This window comes from Gavia stellata, chromosome 1 (genome assembly GCF_030936135.1).
Source record: "Gavia stellata isolate bGavSte3 chromosome 1, bGavSte3.hap2, whole genome shotgun sequence".
In the NCBI taxonomy this organism is placed as follows: domain Eukaryota; kingdom Metazoa; phylum Chordata; class Aves; order Gaviiformes; family Gaviidae; genus Gavia; species Gavia stellata.
The window spans coordinates 19,128,660-19,156,126 of record NC_082594.1 but is presented as its reverse complement, the minus strand read 5'-3'; the positions used below and the strand labels follow the sequence as shown (position 1 = coordinate 19,156,126).

The window sequence follows — 27,467 nt, the reverse complement described above, 5'->3', positions numbered from 1 at the left end:
CCTCTTAAGGCTAAATTACCTTCCAGACTCAAAATTGCATCTTTGTAGGTGTGCTGATGATAAAGCCCTGAGATTAATCTAGTTCTGCAAATGAAGTGTCTTGATACATTCCTCACTTGCTATGCTTGTGAGGTGAAAAAAAATGAATCTGTGGGGGTATCCACTTCAGCAACAGAGCTGTAGCTGGTTTTAATGACACATGCTTTTGCTAAGATCAGCTCAGCCTTTTTGTTCCTAAATTCCTTCAGAAGCCCAGAATGATGGCGGACTTATGACCTTGTACTCAGTACTAGCAGATTAACTCTGAAATAAGCCAATGATTTCAGTGGAGGCATAACATTTAAAAAAAGAGAGGGATTGTATTCAGTCCCTACTTCTTTACATAACGTTCATGCTGGGACTTTTTTTTTTTTTTGCTGTTGCTTTTTTCAGCAGAGTTTCATGATTAAGGGCTACACAGGTTTTAGCTGAAAACAACTTTGGCAAAAATTGCCATCTGTTTTCTTCTAACTAAAACTCTTTTTTAATAAAAGTGGGTTGAGGAGACTGTTGTGGAATATCCCCTTTAAAGAGGTTATGGGGTGTTTCCTTTGGTTCTGCAGGCATTCTGTCGTCTTTTGTGGTGCTCCTGGCATGCTCTCAAAAATGTCCCATATCTGGAAAACACAAAACTGAACAGTCTTCTTCAATTTTCACTTTTTTTCTAAATATATATAAATATTGCAGGAAAATCCCATCTTCAAAAAGGAGTTTTAGCCACTCTATTTGGAAAGAGTTGAGGGGAAAGCTGGACTTCTATTCTGAGGTTTTGACATGTCCACTTTTGTAGAACAGGGAGATGACACAAAGTCTTGAGAATATATTTTGCCTGAAAAGTTTTATCTCTCCTTCCACAGACTTGTTTATTTCTGCTTGTTAATAAAAAAGAAAGTAAATGCAGTAAAATCAGAAGGGGTCAGCACCTAAAAATACTTCAGTGACTGATTCCTAGTAAAAAGCTTGACTTTGTAATATGATTTTGTTTATTCACAAAGTTGTATGGCCTTGCGGGGGGGGGAAGCCCAAAGCATTTGCTTTGGCTCTAACGGTTGTATATATTTTTCAAGCTTTCAAACACTTGCATCCAATTCCTTGGTAACCATATTCCTTTTTTTCACCCACAGAAACAGTTTAATCAAAAAAGTTGTTGTCTGGATTGGTGCCTTTATCTCTGCCTAGTACCTTTCCTCCTATTTTATTTCATTATAAATACTTAACACAATTTTGCTGAAGTGAATACCTCCATGATTATTGGTGCCTTTGACTTCCTATGCTATGGTCATGACCCAGCTACAGCCACATTATAACTAAAATAAACGCTGTCACTAAAAAAACAATGCTGTCATTGCAGAACAACTTGCACTTGTCATAACAATTATAACTATGAATGAGATAAAAACATTAAGTGGCCAGAAGCAGGAACTGCAGCTAAGTGTCAGCTGTTAGATGACACCCTTATGTATTGCTGAAGGCATGTTTGGGTGACATGACACAGGAGCAGTGACATAAGCAGATATGTCCCATCTGGGATACAACGGCTTGCCCCAACCTTAATTGCAAAGCAGCTTTCTTTATTAACTTGTCCCTTGTGCAATTACCAGCAGTTACCAAAAAAAAAAAATCATAAAATGATTAACAGTGGTTGAAATAATAGATGGTACATAAGGGCTGCATAATACATATTTTGCGTGCACAAATTAAATTAGCAAATTATTACCACAGAGATGCAAATACTGATTCACTTAGAATGAATTGTTAAGATCCATAGTTGACACTGTTAAATAAACACACTCCTCTACAAGGAGGATTTTTGCTACTTCCAGTCTTGAACAGAAAAGGTATTAAAATTTGGCCCCGAGATAGGCTGACACCACTGTGGTATCTTTGCTGTAGTACCAGAGACTAAATACCTGAGAGAAAAACAAAGATGTGTCATTGGAAGAGGTCATCATGTGTGAGAGACGGTCAGTGGTAAAGCCTTTGGGTTTCTCACTCACCCAGGCCCCAGCCAGTGTAACATGTCTGCTTCTAGTGGGCACAGTCATCAAGAGAAGGAACGTTCTCCTTAAGTGTTTCACCAGCAGGAATTCATTGGGACGCAGGACAAAACTTTTGCAAAAAACCTTAGAGATTTTCAATAGCAAGGTGACTGCTGGCCAGCCAGTTTCAGTGTCAAAATTAGAGGCTTAGCCTCTTCAGCTAGGTTATTAAAACAAAAGGTAGAATGGCCCGACAGCAAGCTAGCTGCCAACACAGCAGTTCATTAGTAGATTATCCTGACCGCTGTTTTTCACATGTTTTGATCAGCCTTTGGGGTCCTGGTTTACCCTTTCCGTTTCCTGCCTGTCCCTGAAGAGGAGGGAGAATCCCCCTTTCCATATAGCTTTTTGCATGCTGGACTGTCCTCCCTCATCACAACACTCGTGCAAGGGAATATCCAGCTGCAGAGTCCCAGACCTGGACTCCGTGACATCTTCTCTGGCGCTGAGGCTTGTGGAGGTGCTGCCAATTGTAGGATCATGGCATTGAAGGACACCTAAGTGAGCTTCACACAGCTACGGTGCTTCAGAAAAGAAAAGGACAAACCCTTCCAGAGTCATACCATATTTTGCCTTTTGAACTTGATCAAAGCTGAGACTATATATATATATATATGCACGCAATAAAGGCAACTGGAATGCTCAGTGTTGCTACTGGAACCCTTATATTTTTATTGAAATCTGGTATTTTAGTAATGCATGAAAAATACTTTTTGGCATTAGATACATTTAATTTTAAATGACAGAGAAATTTAACAACAGACATAAAAACTATTACTTCAGACATTTATTGTTATTTCACCAAATATTTAAAATATCTGTGAATTGGATTCATCTAATGACCACAAAATTCTTTCAATTCTCTTTGTTTCTAGCAAAGACTTTAAAAGGCAATCTAACATACTTGTTGGAAAAAGAAATACGATTAATGTCCACTAAGGTAACATATCCTATTATTCAAGTACTAACAGAAGAATAAACAATTTGGTTTTAGACCGTACAATTAGTAATAGTAAAATTACCCTGCAGTAATTTTAGACTATGTAAGGTCTGCTTCTGTAAACATATTAATAGATGAGTATGTGTGTGTTGAGTCATATGCATAAATATTCCCAGACAGAGCGGCTAGCTTCCAGGCTTGTAGACTAAGTCCATGTATAAGTTTTCATGTTAGCGGCACAGTATGGGCAGAACTACACTTCTATCCTAGCTGATGGCATAAATCTTAATTGAATTAGAAGATAAAGTCAAGGTGTGGTGCATACCATTTGAGATGCCAAAAAATTCAGAAATTCCTCAAGGTGATTTTTTTTTCCCTTAGTTCTCCTTTCCAAAATGCCTTGTCCAGTAAATGCCCCTTGGACTGTACATTTAGCTTTAATAAAAGTAGTTTCTAACGCACAACTGGGTCTTCACTGACTAATGCTTTATGCCTTTGCAGGTGCACTGAAAAAGAAGAGAAGCATTGGCCGAGAAATCTTTACTTTCAAAAGCAATTCTAGGATTGATTCCTCAGATAGGGCAATGAAAATTTAAAATCTGTTTTTTAATGAAGGGCTGTATTCTGGCATTACTGCTGGAAGACAAACTTTTATATCTTGCAGTTATGGCATTCTTATCATTAACTTTATCTTTATAACCTACCTCTTAAAGAACTGTGTAATTTAAGTTGATATGGGTAACTGAAAGCTCTCTTTATTGCCTGTAGTTCCTTCTGTAGTTTCAATTTCATGGCTAAAAAGAATACGATCTCTAACTACACTTTTGTTTTTACTGCCCTGTTTTATCAAACAAACTGCAATTTTACACCTTGTTAAGGAAGCAAGGTGAGAAGAAAACCACATTATACTGTTGACAAGGAAGATAAGACTATTATTTACCTTGACATTTTTGAGCAATAATATTCTCCATGTAACAGAGTAAGAGATAAAGCATATCCTATGGTGATAATGCACAAATTGAAAGAAACTTTCTTCCACGTGCTATCAACGCTAGTAAAGAAACCATGCCCCAGTGCAATAATCCTATATTTAAGCCAGTTCACAATGGACTATTTTGGAAGAAAAGCGAGCCTCTAATTCAGTCAACTAAAGTGAACACATTTTATCTGTGCACTGCACTGAATCACAGACAATTTCTTTAGGTGACTGAATGAAACTGAGTTTCATTTTCTGTGGGGTTTTTTTTCATTTACCTTGGATCTTACTCTGACCTGCAGGAAAAGACTGTCTGAACAGGGAAGAGAATGTTGCATACTAATGGTGGCTGGTCAGCGGAACTATGTATCTGCAGAGGCTGCAAGACACTTCAGAAGTTTAATGTACTGCAAACTATTCTGTTTCAAGCCAGGATGTTCTTCATGACGAAGAACAACAGAGAGAAGGAGGAATTAGCCACTGTCACTTCTTCCTTAGAGCAAAATGGCATAAATAAAGCTGGAATTGAAATTTTAGCCCATGGGAGGAAATTGAACATACCTTTAATAGACTGAGATGTTCAGGTTCTGTGGTGATACCTGCAAGAGGAACGCCTGTTTGAAATATACAATAAAATGCATAAAATCATCACAGATTAAACTCATTAAATGCCTCCAGAAGAAGCAATTAAACTATAGCTTATATAATTCAATTTAATTTCATCATAGTTTGTAGTGTGTAGTCATGTCCGAATATTCTTTAATTTTTGTCCGAACAAATTAAAAAAAATTTAGTCAGTGAGGCTCCCACAGATTCTATGGGAGATTATTCCTTGTTGTTTGCCAGGCTGCACTCCTCTTCTTCCCCTTCTCCCCACCTCCAATTCATCCTAAAATGTTATTATTCTTTTTGAAGCAGCTTTAATTGAAAATTCCTCTTAGTTCTTCCCCCAACCTTTCTTTATCAGACAGCCAGAGGGCGAGGTGTATTAATAGCAGCTGCATGACTCAGAGCTGGTAGCTCAAGTGGATCCCTTTGCACTGAGCTTTGCTGTTTGGCCTCCCTGGGTATGTTGCCACCGAGCTCAGGGAGCACCTTCACTTTCTTGCAAACAAAATTAATCTGCAAAAGCACAGAGGGGGCTGGGACTGCCTCAACATCTCTGTCCTTCAGAAGGATTCTCCTTACTGCTGTTTTCTTCTCCATCCCCATTGGGATTGTATATGAAAAATGAAAAAATACATATATGAAAAAAAAGTGTAAACCCATCCCTCTGTGTGATTCTTTCCCCCACCTGAGTGATGAAAAAGGAGCAAGGGTCCCATCACTGCAATGAGACGGAAGAAGGGAACAGGGTCAGTGCTCTCCACTCAAACTGCATTCCGCACTCTTTCTCTGAAGGCTTCCCTTTCCTCAGGGGCCATCACAGAGTGAGCCTTCCCAGCCCCTAGCTCATCACACCCCGAGCCCCGTTCCTGCCTGCTGCGTCCCCCCGGCTGGTGGCACCGCCAGCTCCGTGTCACCCTATCTGCCCAAACACCCGACTCCCGCCGCGCCCCAGCTGTGCCTATCGCACCCACACGGCCCCCTGAAAGACACGCCTGCCGCCTTCTCCCCCGCCAAAAAGGAGGGCACGTTATTACCTCGCGGGGCTTTTAGTGGAAAACATCCACGCTGCCAACTCCCCCCTCTCTGGCTCAGGCTTTACTGACATTTTCTTTAGACCCGGCTGCCCAGCTGTGCGAACCGAAGAGCTCTTTCTCCTCATCCTCTCCTCACTTACGTGAGCGAAGACTTTTTCGAGGACAGCTTTACCCCTGAGCAGCTATTACAAGCAAACACGCGTGGGCAGAGCTGGGCTCGGGCGATTTCCACGGGGCACTCGCGCCCCCGAGTACCGCCTCAGCCGAGCGTGCAGGACGCTGCGAAGCTCCATGCACAGGGGCCGCAGCGCGGTACCGACTCTAGCGGGCCTCGGGGCCGCCGCGCCCCGGACACCGCCTCACAGGGTGGGCGCTCGCCGCCGTCCCCTCACGGGAGCTCCGTCTCTAACCGTCGCCGTCCCCCCATGGGAGCCGCGGCCCCTCAGCCTCCCTGTCCCCCAAAAGGAGCCCCAGCCACCACCCCCTCACGGCCACGGCACAGCCGCCTCACCACGGCCGCGCACGGTTCCTTCCGCGCCCGTGGGCCGCTCGCGCGCTGCCAGCCTCCGCCAACGCCGGCACTACGGGCAGCAGCTTCACGCCGCCGGACGCGCATGCCCGGCCGCGCCGCGCATGCTCAGTGCGGGCGCAGGAGCAACATCTGATAGGGGGGAAAATCTGAACGGCGGCGGTCGCCGCCATATTGCGGAGCTGTCAGCGGCGGCCGCGCTTGGCGCCTCGTCCCCGGCGGCGCCGCGAGCAGCACGGGGCGGCCCCGCAGCGCCTCCTGCCCCGCTGGGAGGGGGGAAGCTGCGCGGCGGGGGGGGGACGACACCGCCCTGCCCCACGAGGAGTGGAGAGCGCCGCGCCCAGCACCGTACCCCGGGGTCTCGTCCCCCCCGCGCCCGGCGCCGCGGAGCGCCCACCCCGCTCGCGCGGGAGCGGAGCCCCAGGTGAGGTGGGGGCGCGGGGAGCAGCCGTGCCGCCGCCCAGGGCGCGCTGGCCCCGCGGGGCGCTGAGGCGAGGGGAGCGCGGGCGGCTGTCAGCGGGCGCGGGGGCGGGGTCTCCCCTGCCGCGGCGCCCCGGAGGGCAGCGCGGGGGCGGCAGGCCGCGGCCGTGGGGGCCCGCTCCCCCGCCGCGCTGGCGGCAGCCGGAGGCGGGAGACCGCCCGCAGCCCTCGGGGGGCGGGGGAGGGCACCAGCGCGCAGCGGGGCGACTTGTTGCGGCGGCGACGCCGCGTTGCATCGCGCTGCCCGTCTGCGGGGCGCAACGCGCGCCGCCGCCTGCGGGGGGGGGGGGGGGGGGGGGCCGGCTCGCCGACCCCGCCGCCGCTGAGGGGGCGGCGGGCGGGCGGGCGCTTTGTTGGGAAAGCCCCGGGTGCGCGCCCTCGGTGTGCCCGTGCCGCGCAGCCCCCTCTGCATTATTCATGTCCCCGAGCGTCGTGGCTCTTGAGGTTACCGTAGACATGTGGCAGTCGGGTCGGCCAGCTGACTGTGGCGGTGTGGAAGAATAATAAGGAATTACTTCATAAACAAGTTCTGTGAAGCATCTGTTGCTGTCTATTGTTTTTAACAAATGCACATTTTTAGAGTCCTTAAATACTGGCCGACGTAATGGGCACAGCGGCCCTGAATGAGCCTTTGTGCATTGTTTTTTTTGAATGGATTAATGTTTTGTAGAAGTTGTGGGCATTTGTAATTAACCTTGCTGCTTAAAGTCTAGCGCAGATAAGGGGTTTTAGTTTCAACTTTGTGGAATTCATTTCTCTTTTGTCAGTTTTCTTAATTTGAATGTGAAAAAAATAACTCTTTGGACTCTATGCCAACACAACTAATCACATCAGTTGTAAGGTGCTATTAAGCTGTCTTTTCCAGGCTATGTAACACCCTAGACAAGTATTTCATGTTCCTCTTTCTGGTACAGGCTTTGAAAAAGATTCCATCTTTTTTTATTGAGTTACGGGAGTTGTAATTCTGAGTTTTAATTAATTCTGTCTTTGTGACTGGTTTGTGTCAGGCCTCAGACATGTCCCTGCATCTTACTCTGTTTTGTTTTCATCCGAGATGCTTGTTATCATGTTTGTGTCGTAGAAACATTCTGAGGATGCATCTGCCTGCACAGCACTTCACATATTCACAAGACCGTAGAAATACCATTGTTGCTGTCAGGTCTTGTGTAGTGCATTGGCACAATGCTGCTAGGCAATGTGTGTTGTGAGGGAAGACATGGAGATGGTATACAGTAACGTTATGGCTACTGTGATGAGGTAGTTTTGTGATTCTTAAAGATAAGAGACAAGTAGTAACTGTTTATTGAATTATAAGACTTGCCTCTATTGATCTATTGATTTAGCATAAGAGGGCCTGTGAGAAAAATAAACTGCAAGTCAATGCAATGTTCCCAGATAAGCAACCTCCCAGCAAATGGCAATTGCAAGGCAGTGGCACATTTCCAAGCTTTGTGCCGAAGTGACACAGCTCTTCCATCAGGTTGGGAGACTAGAGAGCAAAGGTACAACAAACAGCTTTATAAAACACACGGAAAATGACATCGTGTGACATGTCAGGAGCTGTCCAGAGATTTTTCCTTGCATGCTGATTGAAAGCAATGGTGTAAAAGTGTTTGTAGAGACAACAGGGTTCTGATCTGACTATTTCTGCCATTGCAGTAGAGAGTATTACAGAGCTGCCAGAAGAAAAGTTGGCTCACAGAAAATTAGGTAAACCCGTAAAGAGAGTGAGAATATAGATTCATCTACAATGTGCAAAATTAGGGGGGTAAAAAGTGTAGAGGTTATGATATTAGAAAGCAGCTCCTGGTAAAGAAGTTTATTTTAGCCACTGCCAGGGTAGGTATTTGGCCTTTCTTCTTCAGCAGTCTTGCTCAGCTTTTTGAGAAGGGGTACTTCTGTTGGCAGAGGTAAAGAGGGAAGTTGTTTAAGGTATTACTTCTTTCTATTGGATGTGTTGAATACATCAAAGCTGTCCTGTTGCTTTGTGTTGTATTAGGAGTCTGTGGGAGTAGAGGAAAGGGAGGATTTTCGAGTCTGTAAATGTAAACAAAGCTTTATACAAACTTCTGAAGAAAGTCCTGATTGTTGAAAGATACTGATCCATTAAAGCAGCACTCAGTGTATCTTGCATGCTCAGCGAGTTTACTTCAGAGCTGAAGGGGCCTAGGTAGACTCTTCCCTTTCAGCATTGAAGGTCTGTATCTGTGGGTTAACTTTACGAGTAGGCTAATTCTTAGCTGTGCTTTGAATTTAAAATCTTTTTTTCCTTTCTGCTTTAGATGTTTATTAATCGGTCTATGAAATGAAACCTTCAAGTCATGTAGTACAAGGAAAAACAAATATTACATTGGCCTGAAAAGAGAGTTAATAATCTTTACGCTAGAACATTTTTATTTAAGAACTCTAGCTCATGTATATAGAGACTGATGTGAATGGGCAGTTCGTGTTCATAAGCTTCCTTTATTTTATGGAACTAGTTCTACGAGATTTAACAGCATTATTCAGAAAATATAATACCTGGTTTTGAAATGGGAAATACCCACAATTTTGGTTATGTCATAATTCTTTGCTAACTGTATTTTTAGATAAAGGTTTATTTCACCTTGAAACAACAGAGTACCCACATCAGTCACACTTCCTAATTTCTATTTTTGCTTGTATATCAGATGTACATGGGAAGATTGGCCATTCTGTCATTGCAGGACTCTTCAAAATCTTAGTTATTTCAAATAGTGCAGTTGTGGGTACTTTAAAATTTGAAGTAAGGTTACTAAACTTAATAAATATAAACTGTATGTAAATTGTATAGCACATCTGTAGCATACCAGCTTATTAACTGGTAAAACTGCAAGTATTGCACTAATATTCGTTGGCTGGTCTGTGTTGCTTTTTGTTTAACTACTGTGTTGGCAACTGCCAAGTTTTCATTTGTACTTCTGAAGTTCTCAGGAACTGCAGTTTGGAAGAAACACTTCACTTTTTCAAAATATATTTAGCTATAAAAATATTTAATGCATAACAATTGTACTGGTTATATTGCAATTTTTTTCAGAGAGACAGCAAGCCTATCTAGTATTTCGGGGAAGGGAGGATGGGGGAAATGGTGGTTTTAAGAAGGTAAAGATTCAGCACTAAAAAAAAAAAAGTCGTTCGTATGTAATACTCTGCATGTAATATCTAGCAATAGTCAAATCTCAATTATTACATGTTAGTTATAGAATTCAGCTCTTTATTTTTCTTTTTTCCTTTTTTGTGAGATAGATGGCTTGTTTTGGTTCCCTCCTTGGTTTGCTTGCATCACAGACAGTTGTGTAGACACCTCTCTGTCTGAAAAAGATGTATGCAGAAGCAAAGTCTGTGGCAAATAAACTTCTTTATTGGACTGCAGCAAGTGTGTCATTAGGGAGCTGTTAGTGTAAAAGATGATTGCCCTGCAGGCATTTGCAGGCTGCTTTGGAGTAGAGAGGCGTTTTTGTAGAAAGCTGAGACCAGTTAGTCAGGTACCGTGGCCTGTAAGTTGCCTTTTGCTGCCTCCCCAAAGATCTAAAACTTTTAGGTAAACAAATGGAACGGTATAAGACTTTGAAACAAAAAAGTATATTAATTTTAAATAAGTTCCTGTAAATAAATTAGTTAGTTGTATTGCTATGGCTAAAGCTCTGTGGTCCCTGCCATCTGTATGTAGGAAAATAGATGATGAACCTCTTCCTAGAGCTTAGGAGGCACACTTGCTGAAGAGACTTTCTGAGAGAAGGTCCCAAGCTGTCAGATAGGGATCCTGCTTTTGAGGGTTGGTTCTCTGCCAGCCAGGCATCCCGCTCAAGTCTTCTGCCTCCTATCCCATCCTCACCTGACCTGAGACCCATGGCTGTGTGTATGAACGTTTCTTTTGAAAACAGCTGCTGCATGAATTATTTGACAGAATTTTGGCATCAAGCATTTTATGCACCATCATTTTCCAAAGAAAGCTTTCTTTGTCATCTTTCAACAATTGCTTTACTTGTTGTCTTCTGTGGCATAACTGGAAACATGGGTGATACTGATTTAAAAATCCTAACTGCCTTGTAGTGAAATGAATTGAAATCACAGTTCTTCATTTCAAGAGAATTCTTGAAGTTCAGGATGATTTTTTTGTGTTTGTGATGTGGAGCCTGCTGATATTTTGGTGGTTTGGTCCAGACTCCAGATTACTGCATATGCTGTGAAGGTCTTGAGGGCTGGCATGTTGTCGCAGTAGGAACTCTGCAAAGTCACAACCCTGCTAATCCTGACTTGGAAGAGGCACCTTTGGGAACTGAAATGCCAAAGTGATGAGCCTTTATGTCTAGTAGGTCACAAGCTGGTTTCAGAATGCAGGAAGTGACAGGGATATCATTCCCAATTCCAGCTGGCTGGCTTTTTTTCCTCTATTTGCAATGCCATTTCACATGAGTGTTAAGATAAAAGTAAGTATAAGTAATTAATTGTTTCAAAGATAAAAATGTAGTAAAACTGATATGTTGCACCCACTAAATATAAATTTATTGGAAATGCCTAAGTAGCAGAAGTGAACTCCCACTGCAGTAATAATAGTGGAGATGGACAATATTTTGCCTGGCAGTGATTTTTTTGTTTCTTCTGGCCAAATCTTCCTTACATTTGTTTTGTTTTTAATGTTAACTGGTGCCAATAATTGGGAAAGATAGGGTGTTATTTTTTTATTCAGTGCTTATTTGATTTCAATTTTTGCATAATTTTAGAGATCTGTGAACTTCTTGATTTTTATATACCTATAATACTTAGTTGCAGTGCTTTTGCATGAATATACTGTTTCAAAATTGCGTAACATTTTGAGTATGAAAGCATATAGACACAGGCTGGTTTTGCATTATATATAAAGTGGAAACAATGGTCCATGAATTTAAGTTGTAGACCCTATAAGTTGAGTTTGACTTTTTTTTCCTTATAATATGGCACAAGGTCTTTATGATCTGAAATAGAAAAAAGTTCAGCATAGTTGGCTCCAAATTTATTAAATTTCTTTCCTTTTTTTAAAAAGAATTTTTTTTTTTTTACTCTAGTAAGAGATTACAGCAAGCACTTCAACAAAAAATATCTGGGCTATTAATTGTTTTGCATAGATTTTTTTTTTTCCTGTTCATTGTGTACTGTGATAATTTATCAGGCCCACGAGATCTGTGGGGCTGGCAGTGAGACTTCATTTCTGTTGAGTTTTGCACAAGAGGATTCTTACTTTTAGCTGATAGCTTTGCTTTATTGCATGCAAACAATAAATGTTAATTCTGTAAACTCATTTAAATTACAGGTCTACCAGTTATGATTTGATGACACAGAATTATCCTATAAAACTTTGTAGTCACGTTTCTGATTTTAAAAATTACCTTAAGGTTTTAAAATATGTTTTCAAGTAAGTAATTTAGAGGGTTGGCTGATAGTAGTTGAACAAAATGTTTGGGTAAAACCCGAAGCAAAAAGTTGGGACATATTTATGGAAGAATTTGCAATGATGAAATGTATGAGGGTATGAATTTGCAATGATGAAATGTATGAGGGTATGACAGTCAGTTGAGAAAGTGATAGACATGGTCTCTCTTAGAAAGACCTCAGAAAGTAATCTGTTGATAACACAGACCTTGTGCCATACGCTCTCATTTGTCTCCTGGAGACTGGACGGACTTATCAGTCATCTTACCATATCCCTTCTTTTCAATGCTAATATAACTATAGGCACATAAAAATAGTTGTGATACTTTCTATTCCTTTTGGTACTGTTGAGTTGGCATGCTTATAAAATGGTGTATGAGAATCTAATTTAGTTTTTGCATCGTTAATTAACTGAGTTTAACTCTAGGGCTTCAATCTGCCTTCAGTTTTGCAAGCAATGAGTCTCTACTGACAAAAAGGTGAGCACAGGGATTACTACAGCTCGGAATCCTGCTTACTGTTAGCAGATATTAGAGCTAAGCTTGTTTTGCTTTTTACTACTCTTTTGAATTCTTCTGAGGAGTACATTAGGGAAAGGAGGGGAAAAGAGGAGGCAATCTCTTCTGTGAACTGGAAATGTGCTATTGAATTTTATCAACAGCCAGTGTTGTAAGGACCCAAACAAACTTTTACGCCCCCCACCCCTGGAAGCTTTTTTGGTTTAAAAGAAAAAAAGGAGGAGGGGCAAGTTGTGGAAAAGTGTATTTATATTTTTCAATGTTATATTGAATGATATTGTGGAATAGTGAAATAGTTTTACTGGTACAGTCCAATACTTTAGAATATCTTCTGTAATTAAAAAAATAATTTACTGGAATGGAATTGTCTTTATGCTAGGCAAACATAGTGTTATACTTTTATAGTTGTGCTACACTAGTTATGTCATAATGAATATAACTTAAAGATACTGTTTTAACTTCTTCGGGCTGATTCTTCTTTAAACAAAATTTGCTCCATATCTGCATTATACCATTAGATCTCTCTTTCTGTAATCTTTAGTCTTAACATTCATTTTTCTTTACTAGCCAACAACATTGATGCTTCTTAAATTCTGTTTTCATCCTTCATTTCTTTTGTCCATTCCCTCTTTTCAAATATATCTCTACAGTTAAGAAAAATAAAAACAAAATGCTAGTGCACCTTAGGTTGCTGTGCAAATGTTTCTAATATTTACTGTATTTTTTTATTGCCAAGAAGCAATTTTTCTTTATGAATGAGAAATCATTTGTACAAAAGTTGGTTTTTGATAAATGAATTACTCTAAACATTTTATTTTTCTCCTTACATATATATATATTTAAGCACTTCTGAGAATTTTATTCATCTGATGCAGTCATGGAGTTATAATACTGGAATCTTGGATTATTCAGAGTAGTATGCCACTTTCATTTTTCTTAGTATGACTGTAATTCCAGTTAATATTATTTTTGAAGGCAATGCTACCTTTGGTACTCTTTGCAGACCAGCAGCAGGACTGATTCACGGAAGTCATTACTTTAGAAGTGTGCAAGAAGGTGACTAGCTGTTCATTCTTTCTGAGTTAGAATTAATTGAAAAGGAGGCAGGATGCTATCTACCAATACATTGCAAGCATATTTTTTCAAGGCATAAAAACTTTTTTGGAACAGGACACAATAGTGAATACTTTCATTACCATGTAGACATAACTTACAGCTGTTCTGCTTAAAAAAAAAAAAAAGCAGCTCTATTATTTTAAGCAGAGCAGATTTTCTTCCTTTTTTTTACTGTGATGGTATACTTGCATTTCTTTTCATCTGGAAAAATGACCATATCATTCCTTCACTGAGAGAAACAGATGCTTTTATAGACATGAAATACAATTTTGATGCTTTAAAATTATGTTAGGCTTTTTCTTGGTTTTCATGATGTTTCAAGTTTGACTGGAGTTGACAGATTAAATTGTAGCTTTGGAGTTCCTTGTACAAATTTTACTTCTTCGCAAATAACGTTAAATGTTTTTAATACTAGAAGGTGTCTGATTATCAAAAGTTTTAAAAAGAATTTGTAGCACTTGGGGAACTGTTATTTCTTATTAGTGGATTATTAGTCTACAAAAAATAGAAAGGAGGTTACTGCTTAGATACCTGTAGATTCTGGTGCTGCCTAGTTTAGTTGCTCTTTATTTATGTTATCTACTGAAAAGTGTGTTTTGTACATGTAGAGCACTTGTTTACCTGCCTTGGAGTTTGAACTATTTGCTGTAATGTATATGAACTCTGTTATGATTAATTTAAAACCAACCCTTTTAATTTTGTTTTTGACAGAAACAGACAAAGAATTTGTAGAAGATTTAAGCAGACGAGAGACTAAAGAAAACAAGGAAAATGCCGAAACCAGTAAGTAGCTGTTCTCATCTTACTTTAGATGAGTAAGCTCATCCAAAAGCTAACAGGGTTTCCATGTTTTAGAGTGGTGATCTTATAACAGCTCTAGTTATTTTGACTCTGCCCTTTCCAGATTTTATAGATCTGATAAGGTACAACTGGAGTTGAGATAGTTTAATACTGACACGTGAAAAAAGATCAAGAAAGCTCAGTACTGCAAGTTGCATGGAGCTTGGAGATGAGGGCAGTACTTGTAAACCACAATGAACTTAGAGCCCATTTGGCTGGCAGGAGGAATGACTTTTCAGGAATCCTTGACTTTGAGATGAGATGACATACAGTGGTTAATGGAGCCTGACTCAACGGCTGTGAGAATCAGTGGAAGAATTTGCTGCAGGATTTGTCAGGGGAAGACAGAACATGCGTAAAGGGTCTGTGACAGCAACAGCACTAAGTTAGGTGGTAGTTTTACCATGGTGGAGGGTATAACCTAGAAGGTAAGTGTTGAAGGGAGGAAATAAGCAATGTTTGGTCTCCTGTTCATCTCACTTCAGCTGAGATAGGGGTTCATCCACTCTCTATCCAGGGGAAAAAAAAAATCTCCAGCTTTTATTTCAATAATAGTTCTAGAATTCTTTGAGGAGATAGGTATTTAGCAGCTTGATTCTTTTACTCTTGATGTAATATTGGTTCCTTAAGATTTCATCGGCCATGTGTTAAATGACTTTTGGTTGTCTCTTCCCCTTGTATTCAGTGAGCAAACCATTCAGAAAGGGAACTGAATTGTCAGGGGAGATTATTTCTATTCAACTCAATTGGTTTATGTAGTAACCTTCAGGCTTTCTTTGTTTACTGTTGTTTCATTGAGGTAGTAGATTAGTAATAGATCTGCCCTGCTACTAAGAATAAATATGTCCATGTGCATGTGTGTACACATATACGTACCTATACATAGATGTATAAAAAGTTTTTGATATTAATCAGAAATTACCTGTGTAAGTAGTCTGTATTGCACACCAGTGTTTGGAACTGGTACAGCTTAATGAGTAATGCGAGTATGGGATTGTCCAAGGGCTAGAAGTTCTGTTCTGAGCTTTGCTGTTGGTCTAATGACCAGCTGGCCTTACCATACTGTTTCTGTAATTTCTTCTTTCCCCCCTGTGGATTGGGGCCAATATTTTAGCATCTTAGCACTTTCTGAAGTTGGAAGTAGTTATTCGTATCCTGCCCGCTTCTTACAGAAAGCTGCACTATTAAGGGCAGGAAAATTAATTAGCAGCATACTGTTTTCCAACCTTTTTGAGTCCTGGCTATGGTAACTGAGTAGTGCCTTGACAGAGCTTCTCAACTGGAAAATTGTATTTTAAGAATAAGGCAAAAAGTCACTGTGAGCCCATGTTGGAGCCTCAGGCCTCCAACTTCATGCAGCTACAGAGCAATGAAGTCACAGAAGTGATGATTAGAAAAAAGACAGCCTGAGTGACGTTACTTCTTTTTAAATTCTGGGATTGGAACCATGAAATTTAGGCGGCAGCGTTTCCCTCTATTTTAATGACCTGAGAAAATCGTAGGAAATACAGTTTTTGGGTTGTTCACAAGAAAAGCAATATCCTTAGAAGTGAGATTGCAGAAGTGTTGGAAGAACTCACAATCCACCCTAGGAATGGAAATTAGCTACCAATCTTAGGAAAGAAGCAGGACTCATGCCAAAGATGAGATAATTTTTTTCCTTTTATGAGGAGCTTTATATAAAGAGTTCTCATATGTTGGGATGTTCTTGTATGTCTCCTGATGATGTAGGCACATGAGATAAGGAAGCTAAGTGAAAGGAGCCATTAAGAAATTAAATTAAATTGATTACATTTCTCGAAAAATGTCATATGGATTTCTTCCTGTAAACTACAGGTTGCTGTAATTGTAATTGTTAATCAGTGAATGAAGAAGTAGCACACATGCCAAAGACAAAGTAATTTTCCGTATAAAAATCAAACCTCAGATCTTTCTCTGGTTGCTTCTTAAATGGTAGATTGCTTTGGAGCTTTTCCCTTTTCCCTCCCTGCCCCCCTTCTTTGGAGACTGTAAGAGCCTAGTCATTGGTTATGTTTAATGAATCCAACATTGTTCTTTGAAGAGTCTTGCTGTTCTGCTAGGGTTTGATAGTAATGGACTACAGAAGGTCTCTTGCTCTGGACATTCACTGTAGCTCTTACCAGTTGTCTTTAAAGACAATCCACAATAACCAAATGCGCTTCTAGTCCGGAAACTATTTGTGCTTCAACTCCTTGTTCTTTATTTTTGACAGCTGTTGCAATAAGATGTCAGTGTTCCATAGTTTTATTATTGGAGGTCTTTTAACCTCAAAACAATGAAATAATCATGGATAAGAGCTAAGAAAACCCAGTTAACATAACTGGTGAGAATTTGGACCGTGTTATTTTATAGCTCTCTTCTCTTGCGGGACATGGTTTAGTGGGCTTGGTGGTGTTGGTTGATGGTTGGACTTGATGATCTTACAGGTCTTTTCCAACCTTAGTGATTCTGTGATTCTTCACATTACTGTCATCTATTTAGGGTTTTTTTTCCAGATTCTGCTGGTCGTCTTGTAAATGCGTGAACCTGTGCAGTACCACTATAAGTAAATTCTCTCCATGTTTTTGGAATGAATTTTTTTTTTGTTACATGTAACAAATAATTAAGCTGTAGATTCGTTTAAATTAAATCAGTAAACACTAAATCACAGAAGAAAAAATGGAATAGATTTCAGTTTCACTTTTTTGCTTTCACATTGAGAAGTTAGGTAGTATTCCAGACAAAATTAAGTAAATGAAGACCAATAAAGGGTCTTGCAATAGCTGAATTTTAAAGTAAAGATCTTTCATTCTTCCTGGAACCTGAAATAAGGTTCATGGCACTGGGTAGTAAAAGGTCATTGTTCTTATGTGTTTAGGATTTTGTCTCTTAGAGGCTACTAGGTTAAATAGCTTGAGTGAAAAGGCTGTTTTGAAAGGGTAAAAGTGTCTTTAATATATTGTCCTGAGATATTAAAGTAATATATGTCTGGAAAATATACATTATTGAAACATTTTCTTGTTTGATTGCTTTAGTAGAAAAGTCTGTTTGTTCACTTTGGCTTTCCATTTTTTCAAGCAGTTCACTCAGCATCTCTTCTACTTTTAAAACAAAACAGTTCTGAGACTCAATATTCTCAGTTCTGCCTAGCAGTGCAAAATTAAGTTCCATTTAGCTTCTGTTGTGATCTATCTAAAAAAAATTGGTCACTTTGATTAATTAGGTCTTTGCTGCTGTAATCAAAATTGGAGCTGTTAATAGGGCTGGTTTTAGTGTGCTTAGTTCTCTGCTTGCTGAAGAATAGAATATTTGTTGAATCTTATTTTCAGTGCTTTCTTCCTAAAAGAACAGATACAAAATATTTCTCAGCTGTATGCCATTCTCCCCGATCTTCACCAAAAATAGAAACATAGAAACTAAAATTAGACATCATTAGTTACATAACTGTTAATCATTTCATAGGCTAAGAAGATTAGGTTTAATTGACTGAAATATTAGTTGTGTTTATTAGGTGTAAGAGGAGTTAAAATTATCAGTGTTTTTTGCTGGTAATTTGCAGTATTTTTGTACAAGACTGCAAGGTGTGAAAGAAAAGGCATTATGCTGGGTAGTAACAGGGGTAGATGTCAAAGCTTAAGATTGTTAAAGTCTAAAAACATAATTCTTTTTCATTTTACAATATTGTGTATTCAGAAGGAGTAGATACCAGATTCTGGAATAATATGGATGTTTAAAATTTGAATTAAAATCTACAAGATCAAGTTAATTTCTGTAAAGTGATTGAATGAAAATAGTATATAAATTAATTTTTGACTAGAGTGTTATTTTACAGGAAAATCTTTGAGATCTGTAGTGCAGTATTTGAATTATGGTTTGAATATGTGATTTATTTCTGCAGTATAAATAGACAACTGATGTCAGTTTGGAGGACTGCTTTCTTTCGATTTATCTGTTAGTAAAATTTCGTTGCCATTATTCTGTAGCCTTCTGTTCCTAATGCTGTTTAATCCTTACCTTTTTACCTTCTTCATTAATTCTTCTCTTGCATCTCTTCCTATGTCTGCTTTGAGGTTGAGGAGAGTGTGCTGGATATATTTGTACACTTTATAAAGCAGTGGGACCAATATACTCCTACTCCTCAACACAAATAATTTAATACGCAAACTTGATATAGTAATCCGCTCAACTATTGTGAAAAAACTCTTGGAAGAAACTTTTTCGCTATATGCAATTTTCTTTATTTGTACGAGTTGGACTAGTTTCTGTGGCTTTTACACATGACTAATTCATATTGCATTTATTAAAACAAAGCAAAACCACTGGAAACCTTTTTCATGTAATATTAAATGGCTTTCTTACTAAATATTGGTACATGCTTAGTTTCGGCTTACTGATGAAAGCTAAGGTGCCACTATTAATATCTATGAATGATGGCTGAAGCACAGTAATAGGAAATACTAGACTATTAAGCTAACAGTCATTTTTTGTACATATTCTGTAGAGCGTATCTACATTTGAGGAGAGTTCTAACCGTTAATGTGGTGACTGTAATATCCCATTAAATTGTGGAGGATTTTTCAAGTCCTTAAAGCAGTGAAAGAATACAACAAAAATATAATTCCCATATGAAATGTGTGCTTTCAGTAAGTGCACATGGATGTTTATTGTTCCAGGTATGGTCATTGACTATACTCTTTATGGGTTTGGATAAATTTTTTCGTAGATAAATTGCTTTAGATTGTTTTTTATAAATACTATTTTGTGAGCTGTGGCAAATGTCCTCACAACCCATTAGCAACATTTGTTATTAAAACATCAGTTGCTCCCTTCACAAAGAATAATCAACATGTATGTATGTGTTCTTCCCTTTCCCTTGACTGTGTTTACTCATTCTGAAGCAAGTCTAGTAAAATACAGATAAACTCAGACTGCTAGTTCTGATGTCAAGGACCTGGACAAGCTTGAGAAGTGGGCCCATATGAACCTCATGAGGTTCAACAAGGCCAAGTGCAAGGTCCTGCACCTGGGTCGGGGCAACCCCTGGTACCAATACAGTCTGGGAGATGAAGGGATTGAGAGCAGCCCTGCAGAGAAGGACTTGAGGTACTGGTGGATGAAAAATTGGACATGAGCCGACAATATGCGCTTGCAGCCCAGAAGGCCAACCGTATCCTGGGCTGCATAAAAAAGAAGCATGGCCAGCAGGTTGAGGGAGGTGATTCTGCCTCTCTATTCCACTCTGGTGAGACCCCACCTGGAGTACTGTGTCCAGCTCTGGAGTCCTCAGCACAGGAAAGACATGGACCTGTTGGAGCAGGTCCAGAGGAGGGCCACAAAGATGATCAGAGGGCTGGAACACCTCTCCTACGAAGAAAGGCTGAGAGAGTTGGGTTTGTTTAGCCTGGAGAAGAGAAGGCTCCAGGGAGACCTTATTGTGGACTTTAATACTTAAAGGGGGCTTATAAGAAAGATGTGAGCAAACTCTTTAGCAGAGCCTGTTGCGATAGGACAAGGGGTAATGGTTTTAAACTAAAAGAGGGTGGATTCAGACTAGATATAAGGAAGAAATTTTTTACGATGAGGGTGGTGAAACACTGGAACAGATTGCCCAGAGAGGTAGTAGGTGCCCCATTCCTGGAAACATTCAAGGTCAGGCTGGATGGTGCTCTGAGCAACCTCATCTAGTTGAAGATGTCCCTGCTCATTGCAGCGGGGGGGGTTGAACTAGATGACTTTAAAGGTCCCTTCCAACCCAAACTATTCTGTGATTCTATAAGGTGAAGAAGATAACTGTCAACATGCAAGGGTTTAAAGCATTATTATTTGGGAAAAGCTTTACTACAAATAGATTTAAAAATGTGTATATGTACCCAGATACTGGGACAAAGCAGTTTTGTCAGAAGTAAGGAACAACTGTACTTTTTGTAGCAATTTTTTCCAAATGTTTGGTGATCCTTTTATGGTGAAAGGTTTCTGTCCCTGGCTGCTTGTTTATATTGTTCAGTATAGGCAAATGAGCCAAGCTAAATAGTCACTTTAAAAGCTGTGAGGTAGGTATTGGTATTCTAAACAGAGATTTGGTGCTCTAAAATAGAGCTTTGCAGTAGCGTTTTCCTGTATGTCCAGCAGACTTTTTTTCTATGCTATGCTAAACTTCAGTGTGTTTTTTATTCCCTCTTACAGCAGCTTTGTTTATAAAATGCACTCTTAAAGGTAGCCAGCTGAAGAAAACTTTGTGCTAAGCATTTTCTTTCTTTTAGAATTTTTAAGAAAATTAAAATAACTCATTAACCTGCCCTTTTATCTTTCCATTATGGACTTTTAAATACAGTCTGTGCTTGTCTAGATGCTTGGTTTATGTAACTTAATGTATAGTTGCATAATGGCAATATATTCAGGATGAAATTCTGCCAGAAAGAGGCAAACCCTAAAAGTGTTCACATTTTGCCTATGGGTTGTGTTTTTGTTTTTTTTTTTTTTTAAATGGCACCTTCTTCCCAGCACGAGTGCACTTCTCATCTTAGCTTTGCTGTACAAACATCAGTATAGTCACATATCTAAAGTGGGAGCTGAGAAGCTGTCTTATCCTCTGCATTAAAACCGTATATAGCTCCATGGGTTGGGTGTTGGAAGCATTGGAGTTTTTTTGTTGTTTGTTGGTTTTTTGTTTACCGTGTAAGTCACAGTGGCCTAAGTCAGTGATTTCTGGTGTTGGATGCAAGAGAGCTGGTTTAGGAGTGCTGTATTGCCAGGTTTCAATTCTGTATGTCATCACGGAGCTGCTGTTCAGGTATGATGTTGCCTGGTCTGTGGAGGAGGAGCAGAGGATCTCTCACCACATGGATGTTGCCAGAGGATTCATAAAGTCTAAGTTACCCAGTTACTAAGCCTACAATAGCATTTTAAGTATTTCTCAGACATGATCACCATAATATTTTAGTATTTAATATTTGCATAGAGATACCTAGGTCAGTAATAAGTGATATAAATTGTAAATTGTGTCACAAAAAATAATGTTTGCATATAGCCACTTTTTAACTGGAAAAAAAAAAAAAAGAAAAGTTTGCTCAGGCATACTCGTCTGAATTGCATAACCACCTAGAGAGTTTCTTGATTCCTTTACCAGAGTAGGATCCTTAGAAGGCATCTACTCAGAGTTTGGTCAAAATTACATGCTCATATACCAAATGAGACTTGTTGCAGCTCTTACCCTGAGCCTATGCACAGCAGAACGGGATTTGTCTCACGACTGAGCAGCTAAAGTTATTGGCTAAGTCTTGTCTAGTGCTTTGTCATAGTTTCTGAAGTTTGAAGGAAGGTGTGTAATCCCGGTGAGAGCAAGACTGAAAAGCAGCATTAAATGGGTCTTGTGGTATGAGCAGTGGTAGCCTTCCAACACTTCCTACAGGAAACCTTCATACATTTCTTTGTCACCGTTGCAAGAGCTCCTTCCTGTTTCTGTATTGATGTGGTAAAGTCTGTTCAGAGTAATTACGTTCAGATTAGTGTGTGTCTTCATAATTTGTGGTTCAGATAATTTCCCCTGTCACCAATGTCACATTAGGAGTGTTGCTTCAAAGTAGCTGGATACCCAACAGCAGATTACATGAGTGACAGTCCATTGCTGAATTTACTGGGCCTTCTTTCTCTGCCTGTGTTTTCTCAATTCCCTGCCTTATTTAGCACACAGATTCATTAAGGTTGGAAAAGACCTGTAAGATCATCAAGTCCAACCGTCAACCCAATACCACCATGCCCACTAAACCATGTCCTGCAATGCCACGTCTACATGTTTTTTGAACACCTCCAGGGATGGTGACTCCACCACCTCCCTGGGCAGCCTGTTCTGATGCTTGACCACTCTCTCAGTAAAGAAATTTTTCCTAATATCCAGCCTAAACCTCCCCTGGCGCAACTTGAGGGCATTTCCTCTTGTCCTGTCCACTCGTCACTTGGGAGAAGATACCAACACCCACCTCTCTGCAACCTCCTTTCAGGTAATTGTAGAGAGTGATGAGGTCTCCCCTCAGCCTCCTCTTCTCCAGACTGAACAACCCCAGTTCCCTCAGCCACTCCTCATAAGACTTGTGCTCCAGACCCCTCACCAGCTTTGTCCCCCTTCTCTGGACACGCTCCAGCACCTCAATGTCCTTCTTGTAGTGAGGGGCCCAAAACTGAACACAGGATTCGAGGTGCGGCCTCACCAGTGCCGAGTACAGGGGCACGATCACCTCCCTACTCCTGCTGGCCACACTATTTCTGATACAAGCCAGATTGCCATTGGCCTTCTTGGCCACCTGGGCACACTGCTGGCTCATATTCAGATGTCTGTCGACGCCCCCAGGTCCTTTTCTGCTGGGCATCTTTCCAGCCACTCGTCCCCAAGCCTGTAGCATTGCATGGGGTTGTTGTGACCCAAGTGTAGGACCCGGCACTTGGCCTTATCAAACCTCTGTAATGTGGAAACTTCCCCCATGACTATTCTTAATGTAGTTGGTTAGCTTTTTTTTACAGACAGCGGAACTGACACCAGAAGCTTGATTTTGTTGAGAGTGTGCTGTGTGATCAAGGTTTGGATTAGATAAGTAAACTGTTCTGGGCTCAGTCTCAGGTTTTGCCAAAAGTAACCTTCTTATTTTGCATCCCCAGAAATAACTGAAACTGTGAAACAATGTCATTAGGGTGTAAAAACTCAGCATTTGTATGCCAAAAATCTAAGTCAGTCCAAATGTCTTCAGAAGGAAAATGAAGTGTATTGTTACTTTTGTCTCTTCTTAAATAACTCATATTATAAAAGGTAACATTTTAATATTGCTATGATTTAATTTGCAACTTTCTTAGTAGAACTGAAATTGTAAATATTAATCAGCAGTTGGGTGATCTGTTAATCGGAAGTTCAAAGAAAAAGAAAATTGCTGAAGACTAAAGCAGTTACTGTAATGCATATAAGTGACCAGGCACTCCTGATGTGTATTTGTAGCTATCGCAGATGTAACAGCTGTGTACTCTTATCACATTCTACTTTTATTTGAGGCAGTAACATCCAGAAGTGAACAGACTCTACAGGCTGTGTTGAGTTTGCCTCTGTATTACAGCTGTTGTTTTACTGTTTGACTACTTCAGTTCTTGTGAGTGATAGACTTTCAGGTAGCAATTCTTGCATTTGTAGAAGATGACATTTGTTACAAGGATATTTATGTAAGAAGTTTCTGCTGCAGCTCTAAAAGTCTGCCACAATTAGTTGAACTTGCTGTGCTTTGTAGATCTTCTGTGAAGCTTCTTGTTTTGGCAGTGCTGCTGTTACATAATGGAGTGCTTTGGCATTTAATAAAGTTACATTTTAGCCTTATCCCTTGTAACTTGCTTACTTGTAGCTGCCTTAAAGCAGGCTTCATTTTTAAAATTGAAAAACTGCTTAAAGAAATTAACTTGTAATTAAGGGGCAACCCCCCCACGCTTAAACCAGTGCAACTGGCAGTGATTTAGACCTACCATTTAAAATGTTTTTTTCTATTAGAGAATAAGCAATTTTTTTTTCCTCTTGAAATGGGCAGAGTGAGAGAATCTACAGAAAACACCTCTTTTCCCTCTGCTTGACACACATCCTCTAATTTTTTTTTTTGCAATAAAAGTTTACTATCTTTTACTCCAAAGCCTTCAACTCTTGTTCTTTATCAGTGTTTGCACATAAAAAAGTTTGCTAACCCCCTGCTATCTTCCTTGTTTGCAGGTCTATAACCTAGAGGTCCTCAGACTCCCACTACTCTTGTCTTGTGTATCCAGCTCATGCCCAAAGTTGTTTGCCTTGACACTAAAGAAGGCAGTGAACAAGCTTAATCTGTTGCACAGGGACTAACTTCTATCCAGTTTTCTTTTTCGCACCTTAGATCTCCTTTCTGTGTTCTGTCTTGTGGAAACTTTTCCAGACTCTCATTTCTCAAAGTATTCCACCTGGTGGCAAAATCAGGGAAATAGTTAATGGAAATGGTTTACACAGGCATAGATCAAGTAGTGCAAGAACATGTATTACAAGTCCTAATTTATTCCTAGAATGTATCTGTGTGCCTTAAGTTTCATGTTTCTGGTTTTTGCATTTATAGCAAAGTAGATTTGACCCTTAACACTTTATATTCGTATTCACTAAAGATAAATACAATGTGATACCCTGGCAGTAGGAATGGAGGACTGTTTTAACAGTGAGAAGACAGTACTGTGCATTTAGTACTTTGTTCTGTTTCATGAAAATTCTTACTTCTGTGTGTACCAGTTGAAGAGAAATTGGAACAGACTGTTGTACTTCCAAGTAAGGTATGTGTCCAGATACCTCCTGGAATATCTGACTGCTTGTTTTAGAACAAATAAAAACACTGACTGTCAGGAGTAACCTGGAAAATGGTCCTCTATTTCAGGAGAAAGAAGTAGCTCATTGAATGGCAGTGGTTTTTCAGTCTTGTAGTACGAGAATCAAATGGAATCAGTATTAAGGGGCGCTAACTTCTATAGTTCCTCCTTCCATTGACGAAAAATCTGCTATTAGTCTGTCCTGAGGTCTATAAGCTCTAGTCCTATATACTTTAAGACCGCTGAACCTCTTAATTTTAGAAATGGTAGGGCAGGAGGCTGCTTGTCTTTTTATATTGCCAAGTATAAATACCTTAAAATGATAATGTATATGACTAGGAACTTTTTCTTTTGCACATATTTGGGAAGCCCACTGAAAGATAGTGCCTAGTAGCTGTACGTACCAGTGTTCTTTGAGTGTTCAGTAGTCACGTCAGCTACCCATTAAATTGATTTTGAACTTTGTTCCCTGGTTTGACCTTCAAACCTAGTGTTAAATATTATCCTGAATATGCTTTTATACTAAATAAAATATGAGATTTTCTGCAGATTCAAATTTTCCATTTTTATATTTGCTGTGTTCTGTGTGTATATGAGACCATTAAAACTGTTGAAATTATTTACCATGTATTGTTTCTTACAGGCTTAATTGCAGTATATAGAAGCATTACACTGTTACAGTATGATTTAAATATTTCTTTGTCTTCTGTAGATCAATGTCAGAGTAACCACAATGGATGCAGAGTTGGAATTTGCCATCCAGCCCAATACAACAGGCAAGCAGCTCTTTGATCAGGTAACTTATGTGTGTCTCTGTATGTATGTGTACAAACCCATTAAAACTATTGTGGGTATTGAGGCATGGTTTGAGAAAGTGGAAGTGTTCTCATGTATAGGTAATGTTTTTCCTTACATTATCTAAGCTATGCTCTCAGTTAGTTTGAACTTCCTCATTACTTCTCACAGAATGTATTAAATTCAAAGACAGCTCTGTGTAAATAGGCTAACAGTGAGGCTTCAGTTGAATCATGTGTATAGAACTGCTTTGAAATTAATGGTATTTTTTTATGTCTTATCACATTATAGTTGCAACTGCAATATAATTGTTAGAATTACGTGTATGAGAAACTTACATAGCCTTCACTATTTAATGAATGTAACAATAGAAGTTCATTAAGGAAAGCTAACATCTTTTATTTTTTCCAAGAATGGAAGCTGTAGATACTTTTTCATTTCCTAAATGTTAGAAAAGTAATGTCCTATGATCCAGTTTGAAAATTTAGTTAAAAAAAAAAAACACTAAGTGAAAATGATGGCTTTAATGTGCTTATGGATTGCAGACCCATCAGAACTACACATTCTCACTTGATAGTGTGTCTGTGGTACACCAGTCAAATGGGCTAAATGAAAGATTTCTTGAAAAGGGTTGTTCTCGCATTTGTTTCATGTGATGTTAGCCATCAGAATCTTGAAACAATTTTTTAATCTAGGTTGTGGAGTGTTCTAGGAAATGTTAAGAATTGAAGCGTGTCAATGTTTTGTTTCGTATTTCCTTGAGAAACCAATAAATACATTATATTATCTAGATCCAAGAGGTATGCATTTAGTTAAAAATGCAGAAATATTTGAAATTACTCTTCAAAAATGGTTAACTATATCAAGAATTATGTCTAGTAGAACTGTCGTTTCTGTCCACTCCACTATAGATGCTTAAAGTATGTAATGATGGGTATTAAGAGGAAGTAACACACTGAAAGAGTTCTTAAAGAACTCTTAAACTTTTAATTGACCTTTGAGTTGATTACATGTCTTAGTATATAAGTTGAAAGGAGGAGAATGTTTATTGTTTTGTAACACTGAGCTTTTCCTTTTAGAGGAAAAAAAATTCATTTGCAATTTTTGTTTGAAATGACTGACTCTTAACATTTCTACCTCCTGCCTCCTTCTCTAATATCCGTAGCAGTATATCTTCAGCCTCTACATAGGAATAGAGTTCATGACTCTTACAAAGACTTCTTCAAGAAAGGGGCTGTCCTGCTTTTTGAACAACACCATCAAATAAAAAGTATGGTATTCTGTGGCACAGAAGCCTCAAGCTGTTACTTGTCTTTTGCCAACCTTTGCTATCTTATGCCATGCAGTATTGGGTGGGGTGACATTCTACTGTGTAACATCTTGTGCCCAGGTAATCAAGTTTCTCCAAACTGGGGCATTCACAAACAGGGAACAAAGATATGGCTCTGAATTCTTCTTCATGCTCTCTTCAGCTTTGTTCCTCAGTTCACTGTGTGGCTTTTGACATCTCACCAGCTCTTACAATCAATTTCTGGAAGTTTAAATTGAAAAACTGTTAGGTCAAGCAACATCAACGTGCATAGTTGTGTGCGAGGAGAGAAGCATTTTCAGCCTGATCTTAAATTCATGTGTGAGTTCCACAGAGTAACATCAAGAGCTGAACTGTATTGCAAAACCAGCATGAAATTTGCAGACAAAAGTTATGCTGTTTTTCTATAGAAAGATGATTGAATAGCACTGTTATTGAGAGGATTGGTCTTCAAGGTTTATGCAAAAATGGTGGA

General features: G+C 39.6%; 1 protein-coding gene across 1 annotated transcript in view; it reads left to right on the top strand.

Annotated features, from left to right (window-relative positions):
* Positions 1-6,555: 6,555 nt before the first annotated feature.
* Positions 6,556-27,467, top strand: part of RDX (radixin) — a 42,803-nt gene continuing 21,891 nt past the window's right edge. Inside the window, exons 1-3 of the mRNA XM_059830291.1 lie at positions 6,556-6,590; positions 14,419-14,490; positions 25,601-25,684. Of these exons, the coding sequence (XP_059686274.1) occupies positions 14,479-14,490; positions 25,601-25,684 (96 nt within the window). The 5' untranslated portion in view covers positions 6,556-6,590; positions 14,419-14,478. The remainder of the gene's footprint in view (positions 6,591-14,418; positions 14,491-25,600; positions 25,685-27,467) is intronic.